General features: G+C 44.4%; 1 protein-coding gene across 1 annotated transcript in view; it reads left to right on the forward strand.

The window, feature by feature from the left end:
- Window positions 1-22,469, forward strand: part of POLE (DNA polymerase epsilon, catalytic subunit) — a 127,384-nt gene extending 104,915 nt beyond the window's left edge. Inside the window, exons 37-49 of the mRNA XM_077297213.1 lie at window positions 38-261; window positions 2,378-2,598; window positions 3,001-3,202; window positions 3,358-3,531; window positions 4,203-4,328; window positions 4,405-4,537; window positions 4,624-4,828; window positions 4,915-5,046; window positions 6,097-6,290; window positions 19,348-19,548; window positions 19,637-19,762; window positions 19,845-19,934; window positions 22,235-22,469. Of these exons, the coding sequence (XP_077153328.1) occupies window positions 38-261; window positions 2,378-2,598; window positions 3,001-3,202; window positions 3,358-3,531; window positions 4,203-4,328; window positions 4,405-4,537; window positions 4,624-4,828; window positions 4,915-5,046; window positions 6,097-6,290; window positions 19,348-19,548; window positions 19,637-19,762; window positions 19,845-19,934; window positions 22,235-22,348 (2,142 nt within the window). The 3' untranslated portion in view covers window positions 22,349-22,469. The remainder of the gene's footprint in view (window positions 1-37; window positions 262-2,377; window positions 2,599-3,000; window positions 3,203-3,357; window positions 3,532-4,202; window positions 4,329-4,404; window positions 4,538-4,623; window positions 4,829-4,914; window positions 5,047-6,096; window positions 6,291-19,347; window positions 19,549-19,636; window positions 19,763-19,844; window positions 19,935-22,234) is intronic.
- Window positions 22,470-23,323: the final 854 nt, after the last annotated feature.

The raw sequence follows: 23,323 nt of genomic DNA on the forward strand, positions 1-23,323 counted from the left end.
ATGGAGGCTAATGCCTGTGCAATCATTGTTTTCATAGGACGAGCGACGTGGTCCAACTCTGATTGCATTGCAGTCTAACTGGTCCCTGAAGAGGTTGACAAGTGGGATGCCTGTGCTAGAGGAATTCCCGGTAGTCCCTGTGCATGTCGCAGATGACATCAGTTATAATGTCCTGGACTGGCAGCGCCATGGAGCCCGGCGCATGATTCGTCAATATCTTAATTTAGACAGCTGTCTTTCTCAGGCATTTGAGATGGCCAGGTAACGTGTTCTATCAGATTGCATCTACATATCGAATACTGCGCTGTGAACTAGGCCACATCACTGTGGGTTTCAGAATTGGAGCTAAATAGCACTGGCAACTACCATCATGGCTTCTTTTTGTGCTAGTCTTCCGCATATAGTATTCAGTTTTCAGTGTTACACACCCAAGATAGCAATATGGTCTGTTTGGCCTTGTTTTGACACCTCAGGGTTGCACGATCTTTTCTGGAAGAGTTGGTTATTAGACCTTTTCACCCTTAAACATTATTGTTGATAATGCACAGACTTGTCACTATCTTTTTAGCATCAGAATGTAAACTTTCACTTTTTAATCCCAGAAAGACTAAACCATAGGCATTTAAGACCCTCTTCATAGATATTTTCTGCTAATGCTACTAAAAGAAAACTTCTACAATTTACTGCTTATTAAAACTTGCGTCTGTTCTTGAGATATCAACACTCTTGCTTACATCTCATTTCCTAGAAGACCGACCACCGCTGTTGTCTAGCTTGTAAGAACGGTGCTAAAGGTAATGGTAGGAAGTAATGGCGCACTGCTGCCTGCTTCAAAAATATTTTTACGAGCTCAACAGAAAAGCGCTTGCAAGCACTACGCATGTTCTGTTGTCTAGCAGTGGTGGTTGGTCTCCAAGGCAATGAGCGGAAATAACAAATCTTCATCTCTTAACCTCACAGTTTTATGTCCCTTTATCTAGTAAGAATTCAGGAATGCTTCATCATATCCCATTGATTTTGAGATTTTGTTTTTCATGACATATTATACTTTATAATAGTACATTTAGGCTGATATGTTTTGCATTTATTTATAAAAATATCAGAAATGTAATAAATTTAAAAAAAAATTGCGTTTTTAAACTTTGAGTGATAATCCCTTTAATCCAGAAAGTTATACCACACACAAACAGTAGTAAATAACATTTCCCTGATGTCTGCTTTACATCAGCAGCATTAGTAAAATGTTCTTTTATTTTGTTAGCATTTTAGGTTTAAAAAAAATGTAGCCGTAATTTTTCATTTTTTTTAAGGAAATTTGCAAAACGTATTTTTATAAAGACTTGGAAACCTCCCAAAAGTTAGGCCATTTTAAACATTGCTCTCAGTTAGTTCCTTAACCCTTCAGATGCTTTTCAGGAATTAATACAAAGTGGCCTGACACGAATGAAAAAGTTTAATTTTACCCCCTAAATATTGCAAATGTCTGAACAGGCCGCTATAGTCGGCAGACTCTAAGACCGTTATTTGGCCATGAACTGGAAAATATCAGGATCACACAATCATGATTTCAAAGTGCCAATGGGGTTAAAGAAGAAGCCTCCACATTCTGTTAAACATTTAGATTCTGTAGTGACTATTGACAGCAGCATGTAAGGGGTTAAACAGCTATAGTCTGTGCCAACACTGATCGTGGCTGTTGCAGCAAATTGTAAGTTGTAGTGTACAGCCGACAGCTGCTGGATTATCACCCATAGGGGGATCATAGTCTCTTATATCGCAGGTCCGTAAAAAGACATATTGGTGGTCACTAAGGGGTTAAGAACATCTGAAAATTTTAATAAGTAGTAAATTGCAAAATTTCTAGTACTTACAAGCACAATCCGGCTATATCAATTTATGAAGATGGGAATAATCCTTTAAGGGCTCTCTCCTAATTGCAATTAAAAATCAGATTGCATTTGTACCAATTTAACCCTATGCTTTTGTTCTCAATGGCTTTTATTTTTCCTGCTCCAATCGGGTTGTGATCGTGCAGCAAAAAAAAAAAAACCACAGCATGCTGTGATTGCATGCAAGATTCTGATTACATGCACACATATAAGTCTATGGGTGAGTGTGAAACATTGCACTGTGTACTCAGATATTACCCGAGTGCGACACTGGCAGCAGGGGAGATGGAGCAATGACTTCCTCTGTCTCCTCCGCAGCGGTGCTCCGATTCTGGCGTGCGTGAGGACCCGAGCACTGACACTGAGAGCAGGAGCCGAGTGTCCTTAGCATCTCGCATCCAATACTCTGGCATCAGATGTGATACGCTTATGTGACTCTGGCCTTAGTTTGGCCATTCAGATCTTTTTTTTTTTTTTTTTTTTCTTAGGTATTACCACCTTCCTATTGGCAATCTACCTGATGATGTATCCACATTTGGGTCAGACTTGTTCTTTTCAAGACATCTTCGACGACATAATCACCTCCTTTGGCTTTCGCCAAGCTCCCGCCCTGATCTTGGAGGAAAAGAAGCTGATGATAACCGCTTGGTGATGGAGTTTGATGAGAAGGCCTCTGTGGAGATCAATAATGCTGGATGTTATAACACTGGTAAAATTACTTTTATACGGCATTAGATCTATGTGAATTTTGGTACATCCAAGTGTGACACTAGCAAAAAAAAAAAAAAAACAAAACCTTCAATTTTTTTATTTATTTATTTATTTATTTTTTTACTATAACAAGGTTTACTTTATCATTAGACCACCTGTTGCAATGTAGTCTTGGCTGATAAATTGTCTAGATTTGGGGATTGGCTTTATTCACCTGCCTGCACACGTGCTTTACGACATGAGGGAGATTTTAAACAGCATGTGGATGATATCTCTTCAAATATCAAAGAAACTTGTGTCAAATTTTGCGGCTCTTCATTTTGATGCACAAGACATGTAGAAAATATTGGTCTCTGTAAACCTCAATTTTGATGACTTATTTTTTTTTTTTTTGTCCTAGTGTGCGTAGAGCTTGATATTCAGAGCCTGGCTGTAAACAGTATCCTGCAATCGCACCACATCAATGATCTGGAAGGAGCTGGCAGCATTGGGATCAGTTTTGATGTGTTGCAGCAAGCATCTCTTGAGGATATGGTTACTGGGAATCAGGCGAATGCTGTGGCCAGTTATGATGAGACTGCTCTTTGTTCCAACACTTACAGGTATGGCATTGATGCATATAACATGAATATAACAACCATGTAAAACCCTCAAAATCAGAGAATCGGTTGAAGTAGTACCATTGGATAAAACTGGCAGTAAATGATGCATAGATCAGTAGTCATTTGTGAAGAATTGTTTATTTTAACCTTCTTAGGATTTTGAAGAGTATGGTGGTTGGCTGGGTGAAGGAAATTACTCAGTACCACAATGTATATGCAGATAACCAAGTCATGCACTTCTACCGGTGGCTGAGGAGCCCATCTTCACTTCTCTATGACCCTGCCCTTCATCGAACGCTCCACAATATGATGAAAAAGTTGTTTCTACAGTGAGTAAAATTTAGGTTTGAATGGGGATCATTTGGGATAAAACATTGACTTAGAATATCAGACAAACAATATCAGATCTGTGGACTTTGACACAAGGCAACTCCACCGTCGAGCTGGAACCTGGGGACTTGTGGTGGCTAACATTTAATTGTATAGAGCCAGGACACCAAACCTCTGTACGTTGTCTACGGTCTGTTCTCGGTATTGTACATCAGATCACATTCACCTTTGGTGGGCGCTGAGCTGCAGTATTCCAGTGCGGCCACTACACCATGTATGGAGCGCGGGTGGGGAGGTGTCCTGACTCCAGGTATCGGCTGTGCAGTGGTAGGTTCCATGCATCCAAACACCACTGATATATTGATGACTTATCCTAAGGATAAGTCATCAGATTCCTGGACCGGGCTTCCCTTTTTAAAGATGAAAATGCTCGTAATGGAAAAAGGTTACCCTCTGCTGTTTTTATCTAGTGTAAAACCATTGACTATTGTTTTATGTAAAATTCATGACATCCCTTATCAGTGTAAAAGATGGCTTAATTAGTGTTGGTTGTAAATCTATTCTATGATCTTATTTCTTAGCACATTTAAATATTAGATTGCCCTGGTTTTGAAGTGATGATGTGCGGTAGTAAATGAATTGTTATATCATACCATATGTTCTCTAATAGATTGGTAGCTGAATTTAAAAGGCTTGGCTCGTCTGTTGTGTACGCTAACTTTAATCGCATCATCCTCTGCACTAAGAAGCGACGAGTGGAAGATGCCATTGCTTATGTGGAATACATTACCCAGAGGTAGGTGCCTTCTTTAGGTCTTGGATGTATGTGTCCATCGTTTTGGTAAAGTCATTTCAATGATGTCTCTTTACAGTATTCACAGCAAGGAACTATTTCACTCTCTTACGATCTCCTTTTCTCGATGTTGGGAGTTTCTCCTGTGGATGGACCCTGCAAACTATGGAGGGATCAAGGGAAAATTACCTTCTAGTGTGCACTATGGGGAGGTTAGTGCCCTTAGAAATATTATAAAATATTCCGGATTTGATCTGTTGTGCATCATTATGAATCCGTATCGCTCCTTTTGTGACAGAGTGGTAAGAAGAAGAAATCTGAGGAAAATGAAGGGGATGAAAGTGAAGAAGAAGATGATGATGAGGAAGATGATGCAGATGCACACTCAGACAGTGAACAGCCAGAGGATCAGGTGGAGGAAAGCTTGGAGAACAACTGGAATATAGTTCAGTATTTACCCCAGGCAGCGTCATGTCAGAGCTATTTCCTAATGATTGTCTCAGGTTAGTAATGAATTCTGGGGGTTCTCACATGATGTATACTTTGTTTTGATATTACTTACTTGCATCACACTATTATTTTTCTACAGCATATGTTGTGGCGGTTTATCATAGTATGCGCGAAGAGTTGAGACGTAATGCTCCAGGCAGCACTCCAGTAAAGCGACGGCAGAACAGCCAAGTATCGCAAGAGCCAGTGGGTGAAGCTGGGGCCATGCCTGGTAAAGAACACATCTGGGATATGTTATACCTTACATATACAAGCACTTCAGAGAGTAAATTCCATAACGAGCTGTGATGTGGTTGAAAGGGCACCAAGCACCACGTGTCAATCAGCACTGGCATCACTGTCTCCGCCTTCGTACGAACTGAATATGAAGTTGAAGTCCGGCCTGCAGCTGATCTTGGACTTCCTCTTCATGTTCATTTCGACAGGAGGCGGGGAACAGTGACGCTAGCGTTGATTGGTTGACTGGCACCACGTGTCATTCCAACACATCACAGCCCGGGACCTTGAGTGCCGATACCGCTGGAATGGCGTTTTTGCTACATTTTTTCAGTGCAGATTTGTCACAAAATCTGAAGGATTTCCTGACTTCAGCAAAGTGGATGAGAATCCTGAAGTCTCATGCACATGTTGCTTATTTGTGACTTTCAGATTTGTTGGAGATTTAGATCTGCAGCATGTCTATACTTTCAGCATTTTTTGCAGCAGATTTCACCTATACTAATGAGTGGCGAAAAATCTGCACCAAAAACGCAAGTAAAAATGAGCGTTTTTGGTGCAGATTTTTCGCCACTCATTAGTATGGGTGAAATCTGTATTTTTCCTGCCAAGAGATGCAGAAATTCTTGCACCAAATACTTAGTGTGTGCACATAAAGTTAAGGGCTCATACTCACTTGCGCGAAAACTTGGATGAGTCTCACACGGCAATACCAGGCACTACACCTGGCACAGATGAGCGGAGCGTGCGGCTGCATGTATTCCTATGCGGCCGCACGCTCCAATCTGCCGGGTATTAACATGCGAGACTCATCCGAGTTTCGTGCAAGTGAGTATGAGCCCTAATGGTTATAATGTATATGTGGTTAGTATAGATGGCAACCATATGATTACTATGTAGCCAGGCCAGGTAATGACCGCATGTACTTTGTTCAGGTATGTGATAATGCTGATCAGATTTGCTGTTTTGTAGAATCATTAATGATACCTGCTACTACTGAAAATTTAGGACCGATTTTTAATTGGGTCTCTGTTTTTTCTTCTAGGACTCATTACATTTTCTCAAGATTATGTAGCGAATGAGCTTACACAGAACTTCTTCACAATCACACAGAAGATCCAGAAAAAAGTGACTGGAACACGCCATGTGACCGAGCCCTCTGAAATGTTCCCCATTTTACCCGGATCCCATCTGCCTCTCAATAATCCAGCCCTGGAATTCATTAAATACGTTTGTAAGGTGAGCATGGTTAATATGTATTTTGTTCTTTAGCTTTTTTTTTTTATTATTACTACTGATGTGTTAGATACTTAACTAGGAATAAAGCTACATTACATATGTAATTTTCTGCTAAAATAGAAAGTACGGTATCTGAGTTAATATAAACATGGCCTAAAGTGTCAGGGTTCTTAAGAGGTTTATTTGTCCTGGAAGCTTACTGTACAAAGTGCAGATAAAAGGTTGAAGTGGTTTACTAGTCGCCATCGTTCTGTGATCGGTTACTCGCCTTCCTCTTGTGGCTTTGGGTTTATGTATTAGATCATAAATATAATGCCTTTTTTTATGCTCCTGTAATAAAACTAAAAAAGAACACTTCTTAATGGCAAATGTATTTTCATTCTCGTTCACTGCAACACAATGGAAAAAAAAAGTAATAATGGTGTACTTACTCTCAAGACATTGTTCCATCATGAGTGCTGCAGCTAATTAGTGGCCGCTAGTCGGCTGCAGCCTTTGCGATTTGGTCAGACCATGTCTGTAAGGGTACGTGTCCACGTTCAGGATGGCTAGCGGTTTGGATGGAGCGGCAAACCCGCTCCGCCCAAAGCTCCGCCCCCTTCTGTAGACGCAATGATGCCGGATGTGTTCATTGCACACATGCGGCATCATCGAACCCCACACATAGGGCCCTGTGTTTTACCTTGCGGTGGTGCAGCGTCGCCGCAAGGTAAACGGACATGCTGCGTTCTAAAAAGACGCACCGCATGTCCGGAATCGCAGGGCCACCGGATGCGTGTTAACATGCATAGTGGAGACGGGGTTTCCTAAAATCCCCTCCACTATGCTGTAACATCTGGACGCTGCGGCTCTACGCAGCGTCAAACACGCAGCGTTTCCTGAACGTGGAAACATACCTTAAGGAGATAGTCTCAACTCTGTAACAATATAAATATAGTATATTTTCCTGTGTAGATGGTGGCGTTCAGTAATGGAAAACCCCTTTAACCCTTAATGACTGTCGATATGCCTTTTAACAGTGGCAGGGACCTTATTCCTCAGCTTTTTAACGGTGCTGAGAAATAAGTGTATAGTGCCCCCAGCGTCTGAAAATCTCCGGGGTCTTGGCTGCCTGCTGTATGCTGTGACGGGTGACACCCCGCAGCAAGGACCACAATCGGTGCTAGCACAGATCGTGGGCATTTAACCCCCCTGATGCCGCTGTCAGTAGTGACATCGGCATAGAGCAGCATCGCACAGGGAGCGATGTGGTTGCGTTGTTCTGATGTTCTCCATGGAGACCCCCGGCCCCAAGATTGGTAATCCTAACAGTCAATGAGGGGCAGTACCCCGAAACAGTGCCTGCAAATTGAGATTCTGGTTTGGCTCTTATCCCAAGTCATGTGACAAGGCTCATTAAAGGGTTGACATTGACTGTTAGGATTGCTACTTCCAATAGGTGGCAATAGAGTTCTAGTCATCTTCCTCTCTGAAGAGACAATTTGCTAAATTTGTAGCTAAAATAGATTTTTGCAGGAAAATTTTAATTTTTTTAAATTATTTTCACGGCTTAACGTTATAAACTTCTGTGAAGCACCTGAGGGGTTCAAGGTGCTTAGTACACATCTAGATAAGTTCCATAAGGGGTCTAGATTCCAAAATGGGGACACTTGATGTGGGGGTTTCCACTGTTTAAGCACATCAGGGGCTCTCCAAATGCGACATGGCAACTGCTAATTATTCCAGCAAATTTTACATTCAAAAAGTCAGTGACTGCCCTTCCATTCCGAGCCCTGCCGTGCACCCAAACAGTGGTTTTCCCCCACATATGGAGTATTGGCATGCCCAGGAGAAATTGCACAACAAAATAAAATATATGGTCCATTTTCTCCTGTTACCCTTGTGAAAGTAAAAAAAAATAGGTCTAACGGAAAATTTATGTGAAAGAAAAGTAAATGATTTGTTTGTTTTTTCTCCTACTCCTCATTGGGGGACACAGGACCATGGGGTGTTATGCTGCTGCCACTAGGAGGACACTAAGTAAACATAGAAAGAATAGCTCCTCTCCTGCAGTATACACCCTCCTGCTGGCTCTCAGTGAACCAGTTCTTGCTTAGTGTCTGTAGGAGGTACTTGGGTCTGCTTTCAGACCCCACTGTTTTTATTTTATCTTTTTACTTTTTATTCTATTTTTCCTTAACGGAGCGAATGGGGGCGACGGTTCCTTTCTAGGTTCCGATCTCCCCCGAACCATCAACAGGCAAGTACGTGGAGCGTTCCTCCCGTATCCTTTCCTGCAGCGTTGGATGCCAGCCCTGAGCTCATATTACGGGTGACGGTTACTTCGCGTTCAGATGTCCCCCCTCCATAGCAGGCAACCACATGGAATAGCCCTCCATCTACCTATCCTGGAGCCAGGTGCATAGCCGGACATGATATATATGGCGTCCGTGCAGCCCCCCTCTGCATCACCACTGATATAGCGGATGACGCATGGCGGCAGAAGCTCTCCACCCCCTCCCTGACTATGGCGACGGTGGATTGAGCACCGGCCCACCGCATCTACCGTGAGTACACTGCGGGGGCCGAGGCGCTAGGGGGGTCCTGGTCCCGGGGGTATGGGAGGTCCGCACCTTAAGCCTGTGTCCGTGGATGGTCCGTAGTGCGGCAACCCCACGAAGGAGTGCAGCTAATGATGGCGCTAATAGCGGTCGCAGCGCTGCAGGCAACCGCAGAAGAAAGGGGGGGGAAAAAAAAAAAAAAAAATTTTCCCCTCAATACAGGCCGGAGTTTTTGCCACGCCCACCAGCAGTTAGCCCCGCCCACTTTTCCTGGCGCTTCTCCTTCCCTGTGATGAGCTCCCACTTCCTGGTCTCAGCGGCCATCTTGGGACACCCACAGCCCTGATGCTGCAGCACTGCTCCAGCGTTTCCTATCACAGCCCTCAGGACTAGCGTTTTTCTCTGCCTACACTGCGGACCTGCCCTGGGGACTCAAGACACAGGACTTGGGTAAGCTGCAGACACATAGCTTAACCCTTCCCCTGCTAGTAAGCACTTTCCTCCAGGCTTTACTATGTCTCAACCAAAGCCTCACAAAAAGTCTGGGAAGACCCACACTGTATTTTTCGCTGCATGTACCTCTTGTAAGGTATCATTACCCCGGGGTCACAATATTGCATTGTGCACAGCCTGTGAACCGGTGACTGCTCAGGAACCACCTGTTGCTGATACTGAACCCAGTGTGCCTAGTCCCACTGAGTGGGCTACCTCCCTTTCCCGGTCTATGGCATCCCTGGCAAAAGCATTAGACTCGTTCCGAGACCCTTCCTCTAACCAGGGCACTAATACGGACGACGCTTCCGATGGTCAGAACCCCTCGTACTCCAGGGTTCGTACCTTGCCAAGGAGTTCTCACTCTTCCAGGAAAAGGACTCATCCCATATCCCCAGACCATCAACGGTTTTCGGGTTCTGAGAGCTCCATTTCTCGCTCCCCTTCCATCGGGGCTAGTAGAGAACCTGTTTCAGAGGACGATTCTGATACGTCCCTAGATCAGGAATTTCATCACGATCAGGAGACTCTGGACTCTCTAATTGAGTCAGTGAATAAGGCTTTGAGACTTGAGGAGGAACCCATATCTAAAACGGATCATGCCGTGTCCTTTAAGAGGACCAAAAGAGCTCAGAGTGTTCGCCACTCATCCCGAGTTTAAGTAAGCAAATTGTTGAATCTCACAGGATCCGTCCAGATAAACGATTCACAGGGCAGAAGCCCATGGAGTCCAAATATCGCTTTGCCCAGGATCTAAGAAAAGATTGGTCACAATCTCCCCCAGTAGATCCTCCGGTATCGCGCCTGGCTACGAAATCTGTTTTATCCTCCTTCGAGGGCGCCTCTATTTATAATCCAACCGATCGTCAGATCGACAATATGGCGCATTCAGCCTTTGAAGCCTCAGCGGCCGCACTCTTTCCATCTTTTGCCGCTATGTGGGTGGCCAAGGCTATGACCCACTGGGCTGAGGTCTTGTCTTCAGCAGTACTGGATACCAATCTTCCCCCCGAGATAGCAGACCTCGCTACTCAGATAGCCAGAGCTGGAGAGATTTTGTAGTGACCGTGTCCCTGGATGCCGCTGACTGCGCTTCTCAAGCAGCAGCAAATGTCATCACCATCCGGAAGTTCTTATGGCTCAGGGACTGGCGTGCGGATTCTACTTCCAAAAAGTCATTGACTTCTCTCCCATATCAGAGCGGTCCCCTTTTTGGCGAAAATAAATAATAAATTTCTTCACCAACAGAGACCCTCTCGGCCTGTTCGGAACCTGCAACCACAGTCTCAGTCCCGATTTTTTTCGTTACAACTCAAACTGGTCCTCTACTTCCACATCTCCCGGTTCCGGCCGGGCACAACGCGGAGACAGAGGTTCACAGGCCTCTTTTAAGCCTTCCCCTTCATGGAGCGGCAGGCCAAGGCAGCCGGGATTCAGAGGCGCCAGAGCGGGCAGACCTTCCACACAATGACTCTCTGCGATATCCAGGGGACACCCTCAAAGTAGGCGGCCACCTGCTTTCCTTCAGTGCTGCGTGGCTCTCGGTCGTTCACGACGAGTGGGTCCGCGATCTAGAGTCATCCGGATACAAGATAGATCTCTTATCTCGTCCTCCAAACCGTTTTTTCCTGTCTTCTCCTCCCAGGGCAAAGGCATCAGAGTTCTTCAAAGCTATAAGCTCTCTGAGAAAAGACAGTCATTATTCCAGTCCCTCAAAGCGAAAGGTTTCAAGGTTTTTATTCAAACCTCTTCATTGTTCCAAGGAAGGACAGTACAGTACGGCCCATACTGGGCCTAAAACTGCTGAACAAGTTCGTCAGGGTAGGACGGTTCCGGATGGAATCGCTTCGTTCTGTCATCGCCTCCATGGAAAAAGGTGAGTTCCTGGCGTCTATAGACATCCAGGACGCATACCTCCACATTCCTATTTTACCTTCTCACCAAAGGTTTCTTCGCTTCGCAGTTCAGGAAGATCACTTCCAATTCGTTGCTCTGCCCTTCGGCCTTGCCACCGCTCCCAGGGTATTCACCAAGGTCATGGTGGCTGCCGTGGCCATACTCCACACCCGAGGAGTGGTGGCGCTCCCGTATTTAGACGATATCCTCATCAAAGGCCCCTCTTTCCACTCCTGCAAGGAAGCCGTGACCATCACAATAGATACCCATTCTCGCCTGGGTTGGGAGATAAACTTCAAAAAATCTTCCCCAGTGCCGGCTCAGCGAATTTCCTTTCTAGGAATGATACTCGACTCATCCCGGGGGTTGGTTCTTCTTCCCCTGGAAAAGATCTGTCTTACAGCAAGAAGCTTAGAAGCACTCTCAGCCTAGCTCTCTCTCTGCGCTTCAGTATGAGAGTCCTCGGCAGGATGGTAGCAGCTGTGGAGGCGCTTCCATTTGCCCAAATACACCTCTGTCCTCTACAGCATGCCCTCCTGGCTGTTTGGAACAGGAACCCGTTCTCCCTAGACCATCGGTTCCTCCTTCCTGAGCGAGTCACAGTCTCTCAGGTGGTGGACATTGAAAACCTCCCTGAATCAAGGGAAGTCTTTTCTTCCAGTACACTGGCTGGTTGTGACGACAGACGCCAGTCTTCTAGGCTGGAGAGCGGTGTTCCTTCATCACACTGCTCAGAGCTGCTGGTCCCCCCCAGGAATCATGCCTTCCAATCAACATCTTGGAAACCCAGGCGATCAGGCTGGCACTTCTCCAGTTCCATCCCTTCCTAGCAGGTCGCCCAATCAGGATTCAGTCCGACAACGCCACTGCAGTGGCATACATCAACCGCCAAGGGGGAGCCCACAGCAGGGTGACCATGACAGAGGTAGGCCACATCCTCCGATGGGCCGAGGAAAACCGCTCAATGATCTCTGCGGTTCATATCCCGGAGTGGACAATTGGGAGGCAGACTTCCTCAGTCGGCAATGCCTCGACTCCGGGGAGTGGTCTCTCCATCTGGAGATCTTCCACCAGATCTGCTGTCGTTGGGGCACCCCGGACGTGGATCTGATGGCCTCACGGCTGAACTCCAAGGTTCCCGACTTCATGGCTCGGTCCCACGATCCGGCAGCCATCGGGGCAGACGCTCTTGTACTCCCGTGGCAGCATTTTCGGCTTCCGTACATATTTCCCCCGCTTCTTCTCCTGCCGAGAGTCATCAAGAAAATCAGAGCAGAGAGGGTACCGGTAATCCTGATTGCGCCAGATTGGCCGCGCCGGGCGTGGTACGCGGAACTAGTTCAACTAGTTGGCGACGTTCCCTGGCGATTACCGATTCGCGCAGATCTGCTATCTCAAGGCCCCTTTTACCACCATAACTCTGAGGCCCTGTGTTTGACGGCATGGCCGTTGAGTCCTGGGTCCTAACCCAGGCAGGTTTCTCTCCAGAAGTCATAGATACCATGATCAGCGCTGGAAAGCCTACATCTATGCGTATCTATCAAAGCACTTGGAAGACTTTCTTTTCATGGTGTAGCGACCGAGGACATTCTCTACATTTTTCCATCCCTTCCATTCTTGAGTTCTTACAAACGGGTTTGAACATGGGTCTCGCCCTTAGTTCTCTCAAGGGGCAGATCTCAGCCCTGTCTGTTCTCTTCCAACGCAGGATTGGCAACAGATTACAGGTCAAGACATTTATTCAGGGGGTCTCCCATCGGGCGCCCCCCTATAGGATGCCGTTGGATCCATGGGATCTTAATCTGGTCCTCTCAGTCTTGCAACAGGCTCCTTTCGAATCTCTACAGGAGGTTTCCCTGTCTCTTCTTTCATGGAAAGTTGCTTTTCTAGTTGCGGTCACCTCTATAAGACGAGTCTCCGAGCTGGCGGCTCTGTCCTCTCAAGTTCTGTTCCTGAATTTTCCTCATGATAAGGAGGTTTTGAGGACATCCCCCTCTTTTCTACCGAAAGTTGTATCCGCTTTTCATCTCAATGAAGAGATTGTCTTACCGTCACTCTGTCCGGCACCAGTCCATCGCATCGAGAAGGCCCTTCACACACTGGATTTAGTGAGAGCTTGTAGGAGATACAGCTCGCGGACAGCGTCTTTCCGGAGGTCAGATGCCCAATTCGTGCTCCCGGAAGGACGGAGGAAAGGGTTTCCGCTTCCAAGGCGACAATAGCCAAATGGATCCGTTCGGCTATTCAAGAGTCCTACCGAGTCAGAGGTCTTCCTCTCCCAGCAGGGATTAAGGCTCACTCCACTCGGTCAGTGGGTGCATCTTGGGCCATCCGGCACCAAGCTTCGGCAGCACAAGTTTGTAAGGCTGCGACTTGGTCCAGCCTGCATACCTTTACAAAACATTACTACATTCACTCCCAAGCCTCGGTAGATGTGACCGTTGGCAGACGAATTCTGCAGGTGGCTGTGCTGCATCTGTAACTTGTGGGTGCAAGTAGCAATTGCAGTTGTTTCCCACCCAGGGACTGCTTTAGGACGTCCCATGGTCCTGTGTCCCCCAATGAGGCGTAGGAGAAAAGGAGATTTTTGTGTACTCACCGTAGAATCCTTTTCACCGAGCCAATCATTGGGGGACACAGCACCCACCCTGTTAGCCTATTGGCTTTTGGTTTTTGTTGAGTTAACTTGGTTTTTGACATAGTTCATCCTTGTTAAATATTAAGCTCCTACTGCTTTGTTACTGAACTGGTTCACTGAGAGCCAGCAGGAGGGTATATACTGCAGTGGAGGAGCTATTCTTTCTGTGTTTACTTGGTGTCCTCCTAGTGACAGCAGCATAACACCCCATGGTCCTGTGTCCCCCAATGATTGGCTCGGAGAAAGGATTTTACTGTGAGTACACAAAAATCTCATTTTTTCTTCAACATTCCAAAGATTCCTGTGAAGCACCTGAAGGGTTAATAAACTTCTTGAATGTGGTTTTGAGGGGTGCAGTTTTTAGAATGGTGTCACTTTGCTATATTTTCTGTCACATAGGCCCCTCAGTCACTACAAGTGTGAGGTGGTCCCTAAAAAAAAAAAAAAAAAAAATGGTTTTGCAAAATTTGTTGTGAAAATTAGAAATTGCTGGTCAACTTTTAACCCTTATAACTTCCTAACAAAAAAAAATTGTTTCCAAAATTGTGCTGATGTAAAGTAGCCATGTGGGAAATCTTATTTCGTCATATGAAAAAGTTTGGGCACCCCTATTAATCTTAAGCTTAATGTTTTATAAAAATTGTTTTTTTGCAACAGCTATTTCAGTTTCATATATCTAATAACTGTTGGACACAGTAATGTTTCTGCCTTGAAATGAGGTTTATTGTACTAACAGAAAATGTGCAATCTGCATTCAAACAAAATTTGACAGGTGCATAAGTATGGGCACCCTTATCATTTTCTTGTTTTAAATACTCCTACCTACTTTTTACTGACTTACTAAAGCTCTTTTTTTGGTTTTGTAACCTCATTGAGCTTTGAACTTCATAGCTAGGTGTATGCAATCATGAGAAAAGCTACTTAAAGTGGCCACTTGCAAGTTGTTCTCCTGTTTGAATCTCCTCTGAAGAGTGGCATCAGGGGCTCCTCAAAACAACTGTCAAATGATCTGAAAACAAAGATTATTCAACATAGTTGTTCAGGGGAAGGATACAAAAAGCTGTCTCAGAGATTTAGCCTGTCAATTTCCACTGTGAGGAACATAGTAAGGAAATGGAAGAACACAGGTACAGTTCTTGTTAAGGCCAGAAGTGGCAGGCCAAGAAAAACATCAGAAAGGCAGAGAAGAAGAATGGTGAGATCAGTCAAGGACAATCCTCAGACCATCTCCAGAGAGCTGCAGCATCAACTTGCTGCAGATGGTGTCACTGTGCATCGGTCAACTATACAACGCACTGTGTTTTTTTGCTGCCATGCATAACGCCTTTTTGTATTACCAAACAACTCAATCTTTGTTTCATGAGTCCACAGGACATTCTTCCAAAAAGAAATTGGCTTCACCAAATGTGCTTTTGCATACCTCAGCCGACTGTTTGTGGCGTGCTTGCAGAAATGGCTTTCGCATCACTCTCCCATACACCTTCTCCTTGTGCAAAGTGTGTTGTATAGTTGACCGATGCACAGTGACACCATCTGCAGCAAGTTGATGCTGCAGATCTCTGGAGGTGGCCTGAGGATTGTCCTTGACTGATCTCACCATTCTTCTTCTCTGCCTTTCTGATGTTTTTCTTGGCCTGCCACTTCTGGCCTTAACAAGAACTGTACCTGTGTTCTTCCATTTCCTTACTATGTTCCTCACAGTGGAAATTGACAGGTTAAACCTCTGAGACAGATTTGTATCCTTCCCCTGAACAACTATGTTAAATAATCTTTGTTTTCAGATCATTTGACAGTTGTTTTGGGGAGCCCATGATGCCACTCTTCGGAGGAGATTCAAACAGGAGAACAACTTGCAAGTGGCCACTTTAAGTAGCTTTTCTCATGATTGCATACACCTAGCTATGAAGTTCAAAGCTCAATGAGGTTACAAAACCAAAAAAAGTGCTTTAGTAAGTCAGTAAAAAGTAGGTAGGAGTATTTAAAACAAGAAAATGATAAGGGTGCCCATACTTATGCACCTGTCAAATTTTGTTTGAATGCAGATTGCACATTTTCTGTTAGTACAATAAACCTCATTTCAAGGCAGAAACATTACTGTGTCCAACAGTTATTAGATATATGAAACTGAAATAGCTGTTGCAAAAAAAACAATTTTTATAAAACATTAAGCTTAAGATTAATAGGGGTGCCCAAACTTTTTCATGTGACTGTATTAACTATTTTGTGCGATATGACGCTCTGATTTAAGGGCATAAAAAAAAGTTTGAAAATTGTGAAATTTTCAACATTTTTGCCAAGTTTCCATTTTTTTCATAAACTCAAGTCATATCAAAGAAATGTTAGCGCTATCATAAAGTACAATATGTCACGAGAAAACAGTCTCAGAATCACCGAGGTCCGTTAAAGCGTTCAAGAGTTATTACCTCCTGAAGTGACAGTGGTCAGAATTGTAATAATTGGCCCTGTCATTAAGGTGAAAACAGGCTAGGTCTCAAAGGGGTTGATATCCAATATTTCACAATAAATACAAATAGCGACAAAAAGTGCACACAGCTGGCACCACATTAAGGTGCAGATAGTGGAAAACTGCTATATACTTTTGTAAAAAAAATAAATAAATAATACTCAAAGCAAAACCTCAAATGCTCCTATTACAAAGGCTCAAAGTGCACAAAAGGTGAATGATAGATGCATATAAGTAACCTAAAGAAGCTGCCAATGCCAACATGTTGGTGGATAGAGCCCGCTACCCGCAATGTGCGTTCCGATTTTAGCTTTATTATGCAAAGTTCTGTAGATTTTTTTTTTTATCATCTTCCCATAATGGGTTTACCAAATTGGGCAGTTCATGTCAAAATGTCAGCCGCAGATCACATCACATTTCACAGAAGAGAAAGTTGTAACCATACTGTTCAAAAGTTCGAATTCATTGACTTTGATCATCATTATTATTATTATTATTATTATTTTTTTTTTTTTTAACCAGACATCCACTTGAGAGGTTTTGGGGTAGGCTAATACAGGTCCTTCTCAAAAAATTAGCATATAGTGTTAAATTTCATTATTTACCATAATGTAATGATTACAATTAAACTTTCATATATTATAGATTCATTATCCACCAACTGAAATTTGTCAGGTCTTTTATTGTTTTAATACTGATGATTTTGGCCTACAACTCCTGATAACCCAAAAAACCTGTCTCAATAAATTAGCATATCAAGAAAAGGTTCTCTAAACGACCTATTACCCTAATCTTCTGAATCAACTAATTAACTCTAAACACATGCAAAAGATACCTGAGGCTTTTAAAAACTCCCTGCCTGGTTCATTACTCAAAACCCCCATCATGGGTAAGACTAGCGACCTGACAGATGTCAAGAAGGCCATCATTGACACCCTCAAGCAAGAGGGTAAGACCCAGAAAGAAATTTCTCAACAAATAGGCTGTTCCCAGAGTGCTGTATCAAGGCACCTCAATGGTAAGTCTGTTGGAAGGAAACAATGTGGCAGAAAACGCTGTACAACAAGAAGAGGTGACCGGACCCTGAGGAAGATTGTGGAGAAGGACCGATTCCAGACCTTGGGGAACCTGAGGAAGCAGTGGACTGAGTCTGGTGTGGAAACATCCAGAGCCACCGTGCACAGGCGTGTGCAGGAAATGGGCTACAGGTGCCGCATTCCCCAGGTAAAGCCACTTTTGAACCATAAACAGCGGCAGAAGCGCCTGACCTGGGCTACAGAGAAGCAGCACTGGACTGTTGCTAAGTGGTCCCAAGTACTTTTTTCTGATGAAAGCAAATTTTGCATGTCATTCGGAAATCAAGGTGCCAGAGTCTGGAGGAAGACTGGGGAGAAGGAAATGCCAAAATGCCTGAAGTCCAGTGTCAAGTACCCAGTCAGTGATGGTGTGGGGTGCCATGTCAGCTGCTGGTGTTGGTCCACTGTGTTTCATCAAGGGCAGGGTCAATGCAGCTAGCTATCAGGAGATTTTGGAGCACTTCATGCTTCCTGGCACCTGCTCACAGTGCCAAAACCACTGGTAAATGGTTTACTGACCATGGTATTACTGTGCTCAATTGGCCTGCCAACTCTCCTGACCTGAACCCCATAGAGAATCTGTGGGATATTGTGAAGAGAAAGTTGAGAGACGCAAGACCCAACACTCTGGATGAGCTTAAGGCCACTATTGAAGCATCCTGGGCCTCCATAACATCTCAGCAGTGTCACAGGCTGATTGCCTCCATGCCACGCCGCATTGAAGCAGTCATTTCTGCCAAAGGATTCCCGACCAAGTATTGAGTGCATAACTGAACATTATTATTTGATGGTTTTTTTGTTTGTTATTAAAAAACACTTTTATTTGATTGGACGGTTGAAATATGCTAATTTATTGAGACAGGTTTTTTGGGTTATCAGGAGTTGTAGGCCAAAATCATCAGTATTAAAACAATAAAAGACCTGACAAATTTCAGTTGGTGGATAATGAATCTATAATATATGAAAGTTTAATTGTAATCATTACATTATGGTAAATAATGAAATTTAACACTATATGCTAATTTTTTGAGAAGGACCTGTATGTAGCATATTGCTGGTGTAGCACATCACCAAAGATCATTCATGCACTGCAGAATATGAAATCAACTTATGCTGGCAATGTCACCGCAGACTTCACTCTTTGCTATGCAAGGTGTGGATTGTCGCATCAGAATGTACACTAGAATAGAATATGCACTGCCAGGACATACAGTACAGACCAAGAGTGTGCAAAGCAGTCATCAAAGCAAAAGGTGGCTACTTTGAAGAACCTACAATATAAGACATAATTTCAGTTGTTTCAGACTTTTTTGTTAAGTATATAATTCCACATGTGTTAATTCATAGTTTTGATGCCTTCAGCGTGAATTTACAATTTACAATTTTCATGGTCTTGAAAATGCAGAAAAATCTTTAAATGAGAAGGTGTCCGAACTGTAGGTCTGTACTGTATAGCCTTAGAGGGACAATACATTTACCAGACACGAAGGTGGTTATTGAGTGGGGAAAAGCACCCAAAGCGATAATGGATTGGTGGGTGGCTTGAGTATGAGGAAACTAGGACCGTAAATTACCAAGGCCTTGTAGTCTAAGATGTTGTAATTTCCCTAAACATCTTGGCATGGAATACTTGACTTGGCATGGATTATTATTTATTTTACTATTACGCCAACATATTCTGCAGCTTTACAGACATTATTGGGGCTCACAATCTAGATTCCCTATCAGTATATCTTTGGAATGTGAGAGGAAACGGGAGTACCTGGGGAAACTCGCACAAACACTGGGAGAAGATACAAACTCCTTGCAGATGGTGTCCTTGGTGGGATTTGTACACAAGACCCCATTGCAGCAAAGCAACAGTGCTGCCCACATAATAAGCGTGGTTGAATGAGAAAAGGGCTTATATTGAGTTGTTTATCTGAATTATTTTGCTGTTTTGGTTCTTTAGGTTCTTTCTCTGGATTCAAACATAACCAACCAGGTTAACAAATTAAAAAGAGATCTCTTGCGCCTTATTGATGTTGGGGAATTCTCAGAAGATGCACAGTTTCGGGATCCATGCCGCTCCTACATACTTCCTGAAATCATCTGCAGAAGCTGTAATTTCTGCCGAGACCTTGACTTGTGCAAGGATCCTTCTCTCAGTCAGGTTAGCCTGGTGTTGTCTGCAGTAGTCTTAGCTGCTTTTCGGCTGTATCGGTGGGTTTTATGTTTCTCACCTTTGATCACCATTACAGGATGGGTCTGTGCTGCCACAGTGGATTTGTTCTAACTGTCAGGCGGAGTATGACACGGACAGCATAGAAATGTCACTAGTGGAAGCTCTGCAGAAGAAGATGATGGCTTTTATGCTGCAAGATTTGGTGAGTTTGTGTGATCTTCTAGTTTTGGCTTGTGTATTGGTTGTTCTTGTATTTAGTGTGGTTTTTATGATCTTGTTTCCAGATGTGTTTGAAGTGTAAAGGAGTAAAAGAAGCAAACATGCCAGTATACTGCAACTGTGCAGGAGACTTCAGTCTTACTATTTCAATGAAGGTACTTATTATTAATGTCTATTAAAAGTATTCATTGTTTTAAAGTTTGAAAGAAGACCATAATGTTTAAACTATAACCTGTTGCTCCAGAGGAAGGCAAAAATCCTCATCAGTCACATGCTCAGGGCCGTATTTAGAGTTTCTCCTGCCCTAGGCACTTTTAGTGCTGCCTCCCACTTTGGTGAGTATGACACTATCGGCAGTGACTTTGGCAAGAATCACTGATGTGAAAGTCGAGTTTTGCAGCAGATCCGACAGTTTTTCTGCATCTGCCGCGTAACAGATCACTTACGGCAACACTGCGTTTGGCTTCATTCATTCTCTATGGGATTTGTGGCACTTGCTGTGATCTGGCAAATGTGGTATCATACCTCCCAACTTTTGAAGTAGGGAAAGAGGTATAAAGTTTGCAGCAAATTTTAGGCCAAGCCACTGACCAAACCCATTTCACAACTAGTCACACCCATATCCACGTCCCAACCACAGTCATTTAGCACTGCTGATCATACGGTTTCATATACAATAATTATAACAAAAAAAAAATGGCCACACATGATGCTCCATACTGTATAATGGCCACACATGATGCTCCATACTGTATAATGGCCACACATGATGCTCCATACTGTATAATGGCCACACATGATGCTCCATACTGTATAATGGCCACACATGATGCTCCATACTGTATAATGGCCACACATGATGCTCCATACTGTATAATGGCCACACATGATGCTCCATACTGTATAATGGCCACACATGATGCTCCATACTGTATAATGGCCACACATGATGCTCCATACTGTATAATGGCCACACATGATGCTCCATACTGTATAATGGCCACACATGATGCTCCATACTGTATAATGGCCACACATGATGCTCCATACTGTATAATGGCCACACATGATGCTCCATACTGTATAATGGCCACACATGATGCTCCATACTGTATAATGGCCACACATGATGCTCCATACTGTATAATGGCCACACATGATGCTCCGCGCATACTGTATAATGCCCCCCCCCCCTCCCATCCTGTATGCATGGCTCATCGGCTCCCCGCTCCCATCATGAATGGCTCATCCCCCCCCGCTCCCATCATGAATGGCTCATCCCCCCCCCTGTATGCATGCATGGGTGGCTCCACTCCCTCCACCCTGTATGCATGGTTGGCTCTGGCTCATCTCCCATCCCCCCCCCCCCCCCCGTGTGCCTGGCTCATGTCCCCCTCCCTGTATGCATGGCTGTCTCTGGCTCATCTCCCATCCCCCCTGTATGCGTGGCTCATGTCCCCCTCCCTCCCTGTATGCATGGGTGGCTCTGGCTCATCTCCCATCCATCCCCCCTATGCATTGCTCATCGCCGGCTCCCATCTTGCATGGTTCGTCGTCATCTCTCCCCCTGGCCAGCCGCCCCCTCCATGCATGGCTCATCGGTCATCGGCTCCCTGGACCCCGACGCCCCTATCTTGTATGGCTCGGCTGAGCGGGTCACCGTCCACGGTTCCTCCCCCCAACCCCCCCTCCCGTCCTCCCTGGCCTGGATGTCATCATACTCACCTTTCGGCTTATCCACACCGGCGACACCGCGCAGAACGTCCACCCAAAGCAGCTCCCTCGTCCTGTGTGAGCGGTCAGGTGGTACCGCTCATTAAGGTCATGAATATGCCGCATATTCATGACCTTAATGAGCGGTACCACCTGACCGCTCACACAGGACGAGCTGCCGTCGCTGAGACCAGACCAGGCATCGCTGGAGCAGCTAGGTGAGTATCTATGACTCATACTGTATCTGTATGATGTCAAGGGGGGCAAGGACTCTGAGGCAGGCGAGCGAGCGGCCGGTTGGGGGGTATTAAGGTGACCCCGGCCCGGATTTCATAAATATGAAAAAAAAAAAAAAAGCCATGGTTTCACTGTTCGCACAATTATGAATTGCCTGTGATGAATATGAATAGATCTTCTTTCCTCTAGATGTGGAGGATGCCTCTGTCATTATTACAGGCCAAGGTGTAAGAAGATCATTAGAAAGATCCCAGTACTGTCCCCTCTATATGTTTGTATATTGTAATGAGACTGCCTGTAAGCCTTTGTTTTTCCAGACTGAATATCCCCAAGTTTGATAACCTACCTTGGTTTTGTCATTCACCCATTCCCTTAATAACCTTGGTCGTTCTTATCTGTATCCAAATTTTATTTGCCTTGACAGCAGCTGCCTGGTGCTGGTCAGTAAGGTTGAATTTAGAATCTCATAAATACACATTAACTACTGTATGTTTCTTACTTGCAGGCTCTCTTGGATCAGATAGATGCCTTCCGGAATATCGCTCAACATTACCAGATGTCTCATCTCTTGGAAACAATCAACTGGCTTGTCCAACAGAATTCTCACCTGAATGTGTGACTCAATACAAATGTTTGACTTTGTGTGGCCCCACTCTTAGATATGAGCTAGTCAGCATCTGACTTCACTTCTTGGTCGCTCTGTATAAAAATGTAACTTTATAATAAATGTAAGAAAATAATGTTGTTTCTTGTCACTAAACTAACGAGGCAGATATTTGGACTCTCTGAAATGTCCCAGCTGGTTTATCCTCCTAGTAAAATACATGGCCATGTACAGCTAATTTGTGTGATCTAGTGAGTGTTGTGAAAGGGACAAATGGTTGCAGGGTTTGTAAAGTTGTCAAATAGTTAAGAAACTTTAGTACTGAATCAGAAAAGTATTAAAAAAAATGAAGCCCTTGTAAGGTAATTGCCTATATTCATTAATTAGAATTATTACTGCTTTATTTTTTTAACCAACTTTGTTTGACTTTTCGTTTCAAAATCCCCAGTTCACGCTGGTATACTCAAACAAGACGTCACCAGAGGGTACTGACCACAGCATCGGTCTGCATCCTGAAACTAAGGATCATCATTGACGACCGTTTCAGTGGGCTGGGCTAGTTCCTCCTCTACTGAGCATGCATCTGATGTTAATTACGATGTCAGCTCAGTAGGATCTTGTCACTGTACAATTTTTTTATTTTTTTTTCACCCCTTCCCCAAAGCCCATTTTCCGTTTTGACGCTTGTTTTATCCTCCACTTCAACCCAGGGAAATTAGAGTTTGCTGAGGAGGGGGCAGCAAGTGAGGGGGAAAAAGGGCACACTGAAAAAACCCTCTCAGCGCACGGAGTTCCTGTGCATCTGGGAAGTAAGACACTGGGTTGAGAGCAGTGGGTGAAGAGCAGGGGAAAGCCCGTGTGACTGGCTGGATTGCCGGGACGTGTCCCGGCTGCATGGGTGGGCCCCGAATAGAGTCACAGTGACAGTTCTCTCCCTCTATGGCTCTGATGAGAATCAACGAATCGGCATGAGAGTGCACTGTCAGTGCA

The sequence above is a fragment of the Ranitomeya variabilis genome, chromosome 1 (genome assembly GCF_051348905.1).
Source record: "Ranitomeya variabilis isolate aRanVar5 chromosome 1, aRanVar5.hap1, whole genome shotgun sequence".
NCBI lineage: Eukaryota > Metazoa > Chordata > Amphibia > Anura > Dendrobatidae > Ranitomeya > Ranitomeya variabilis.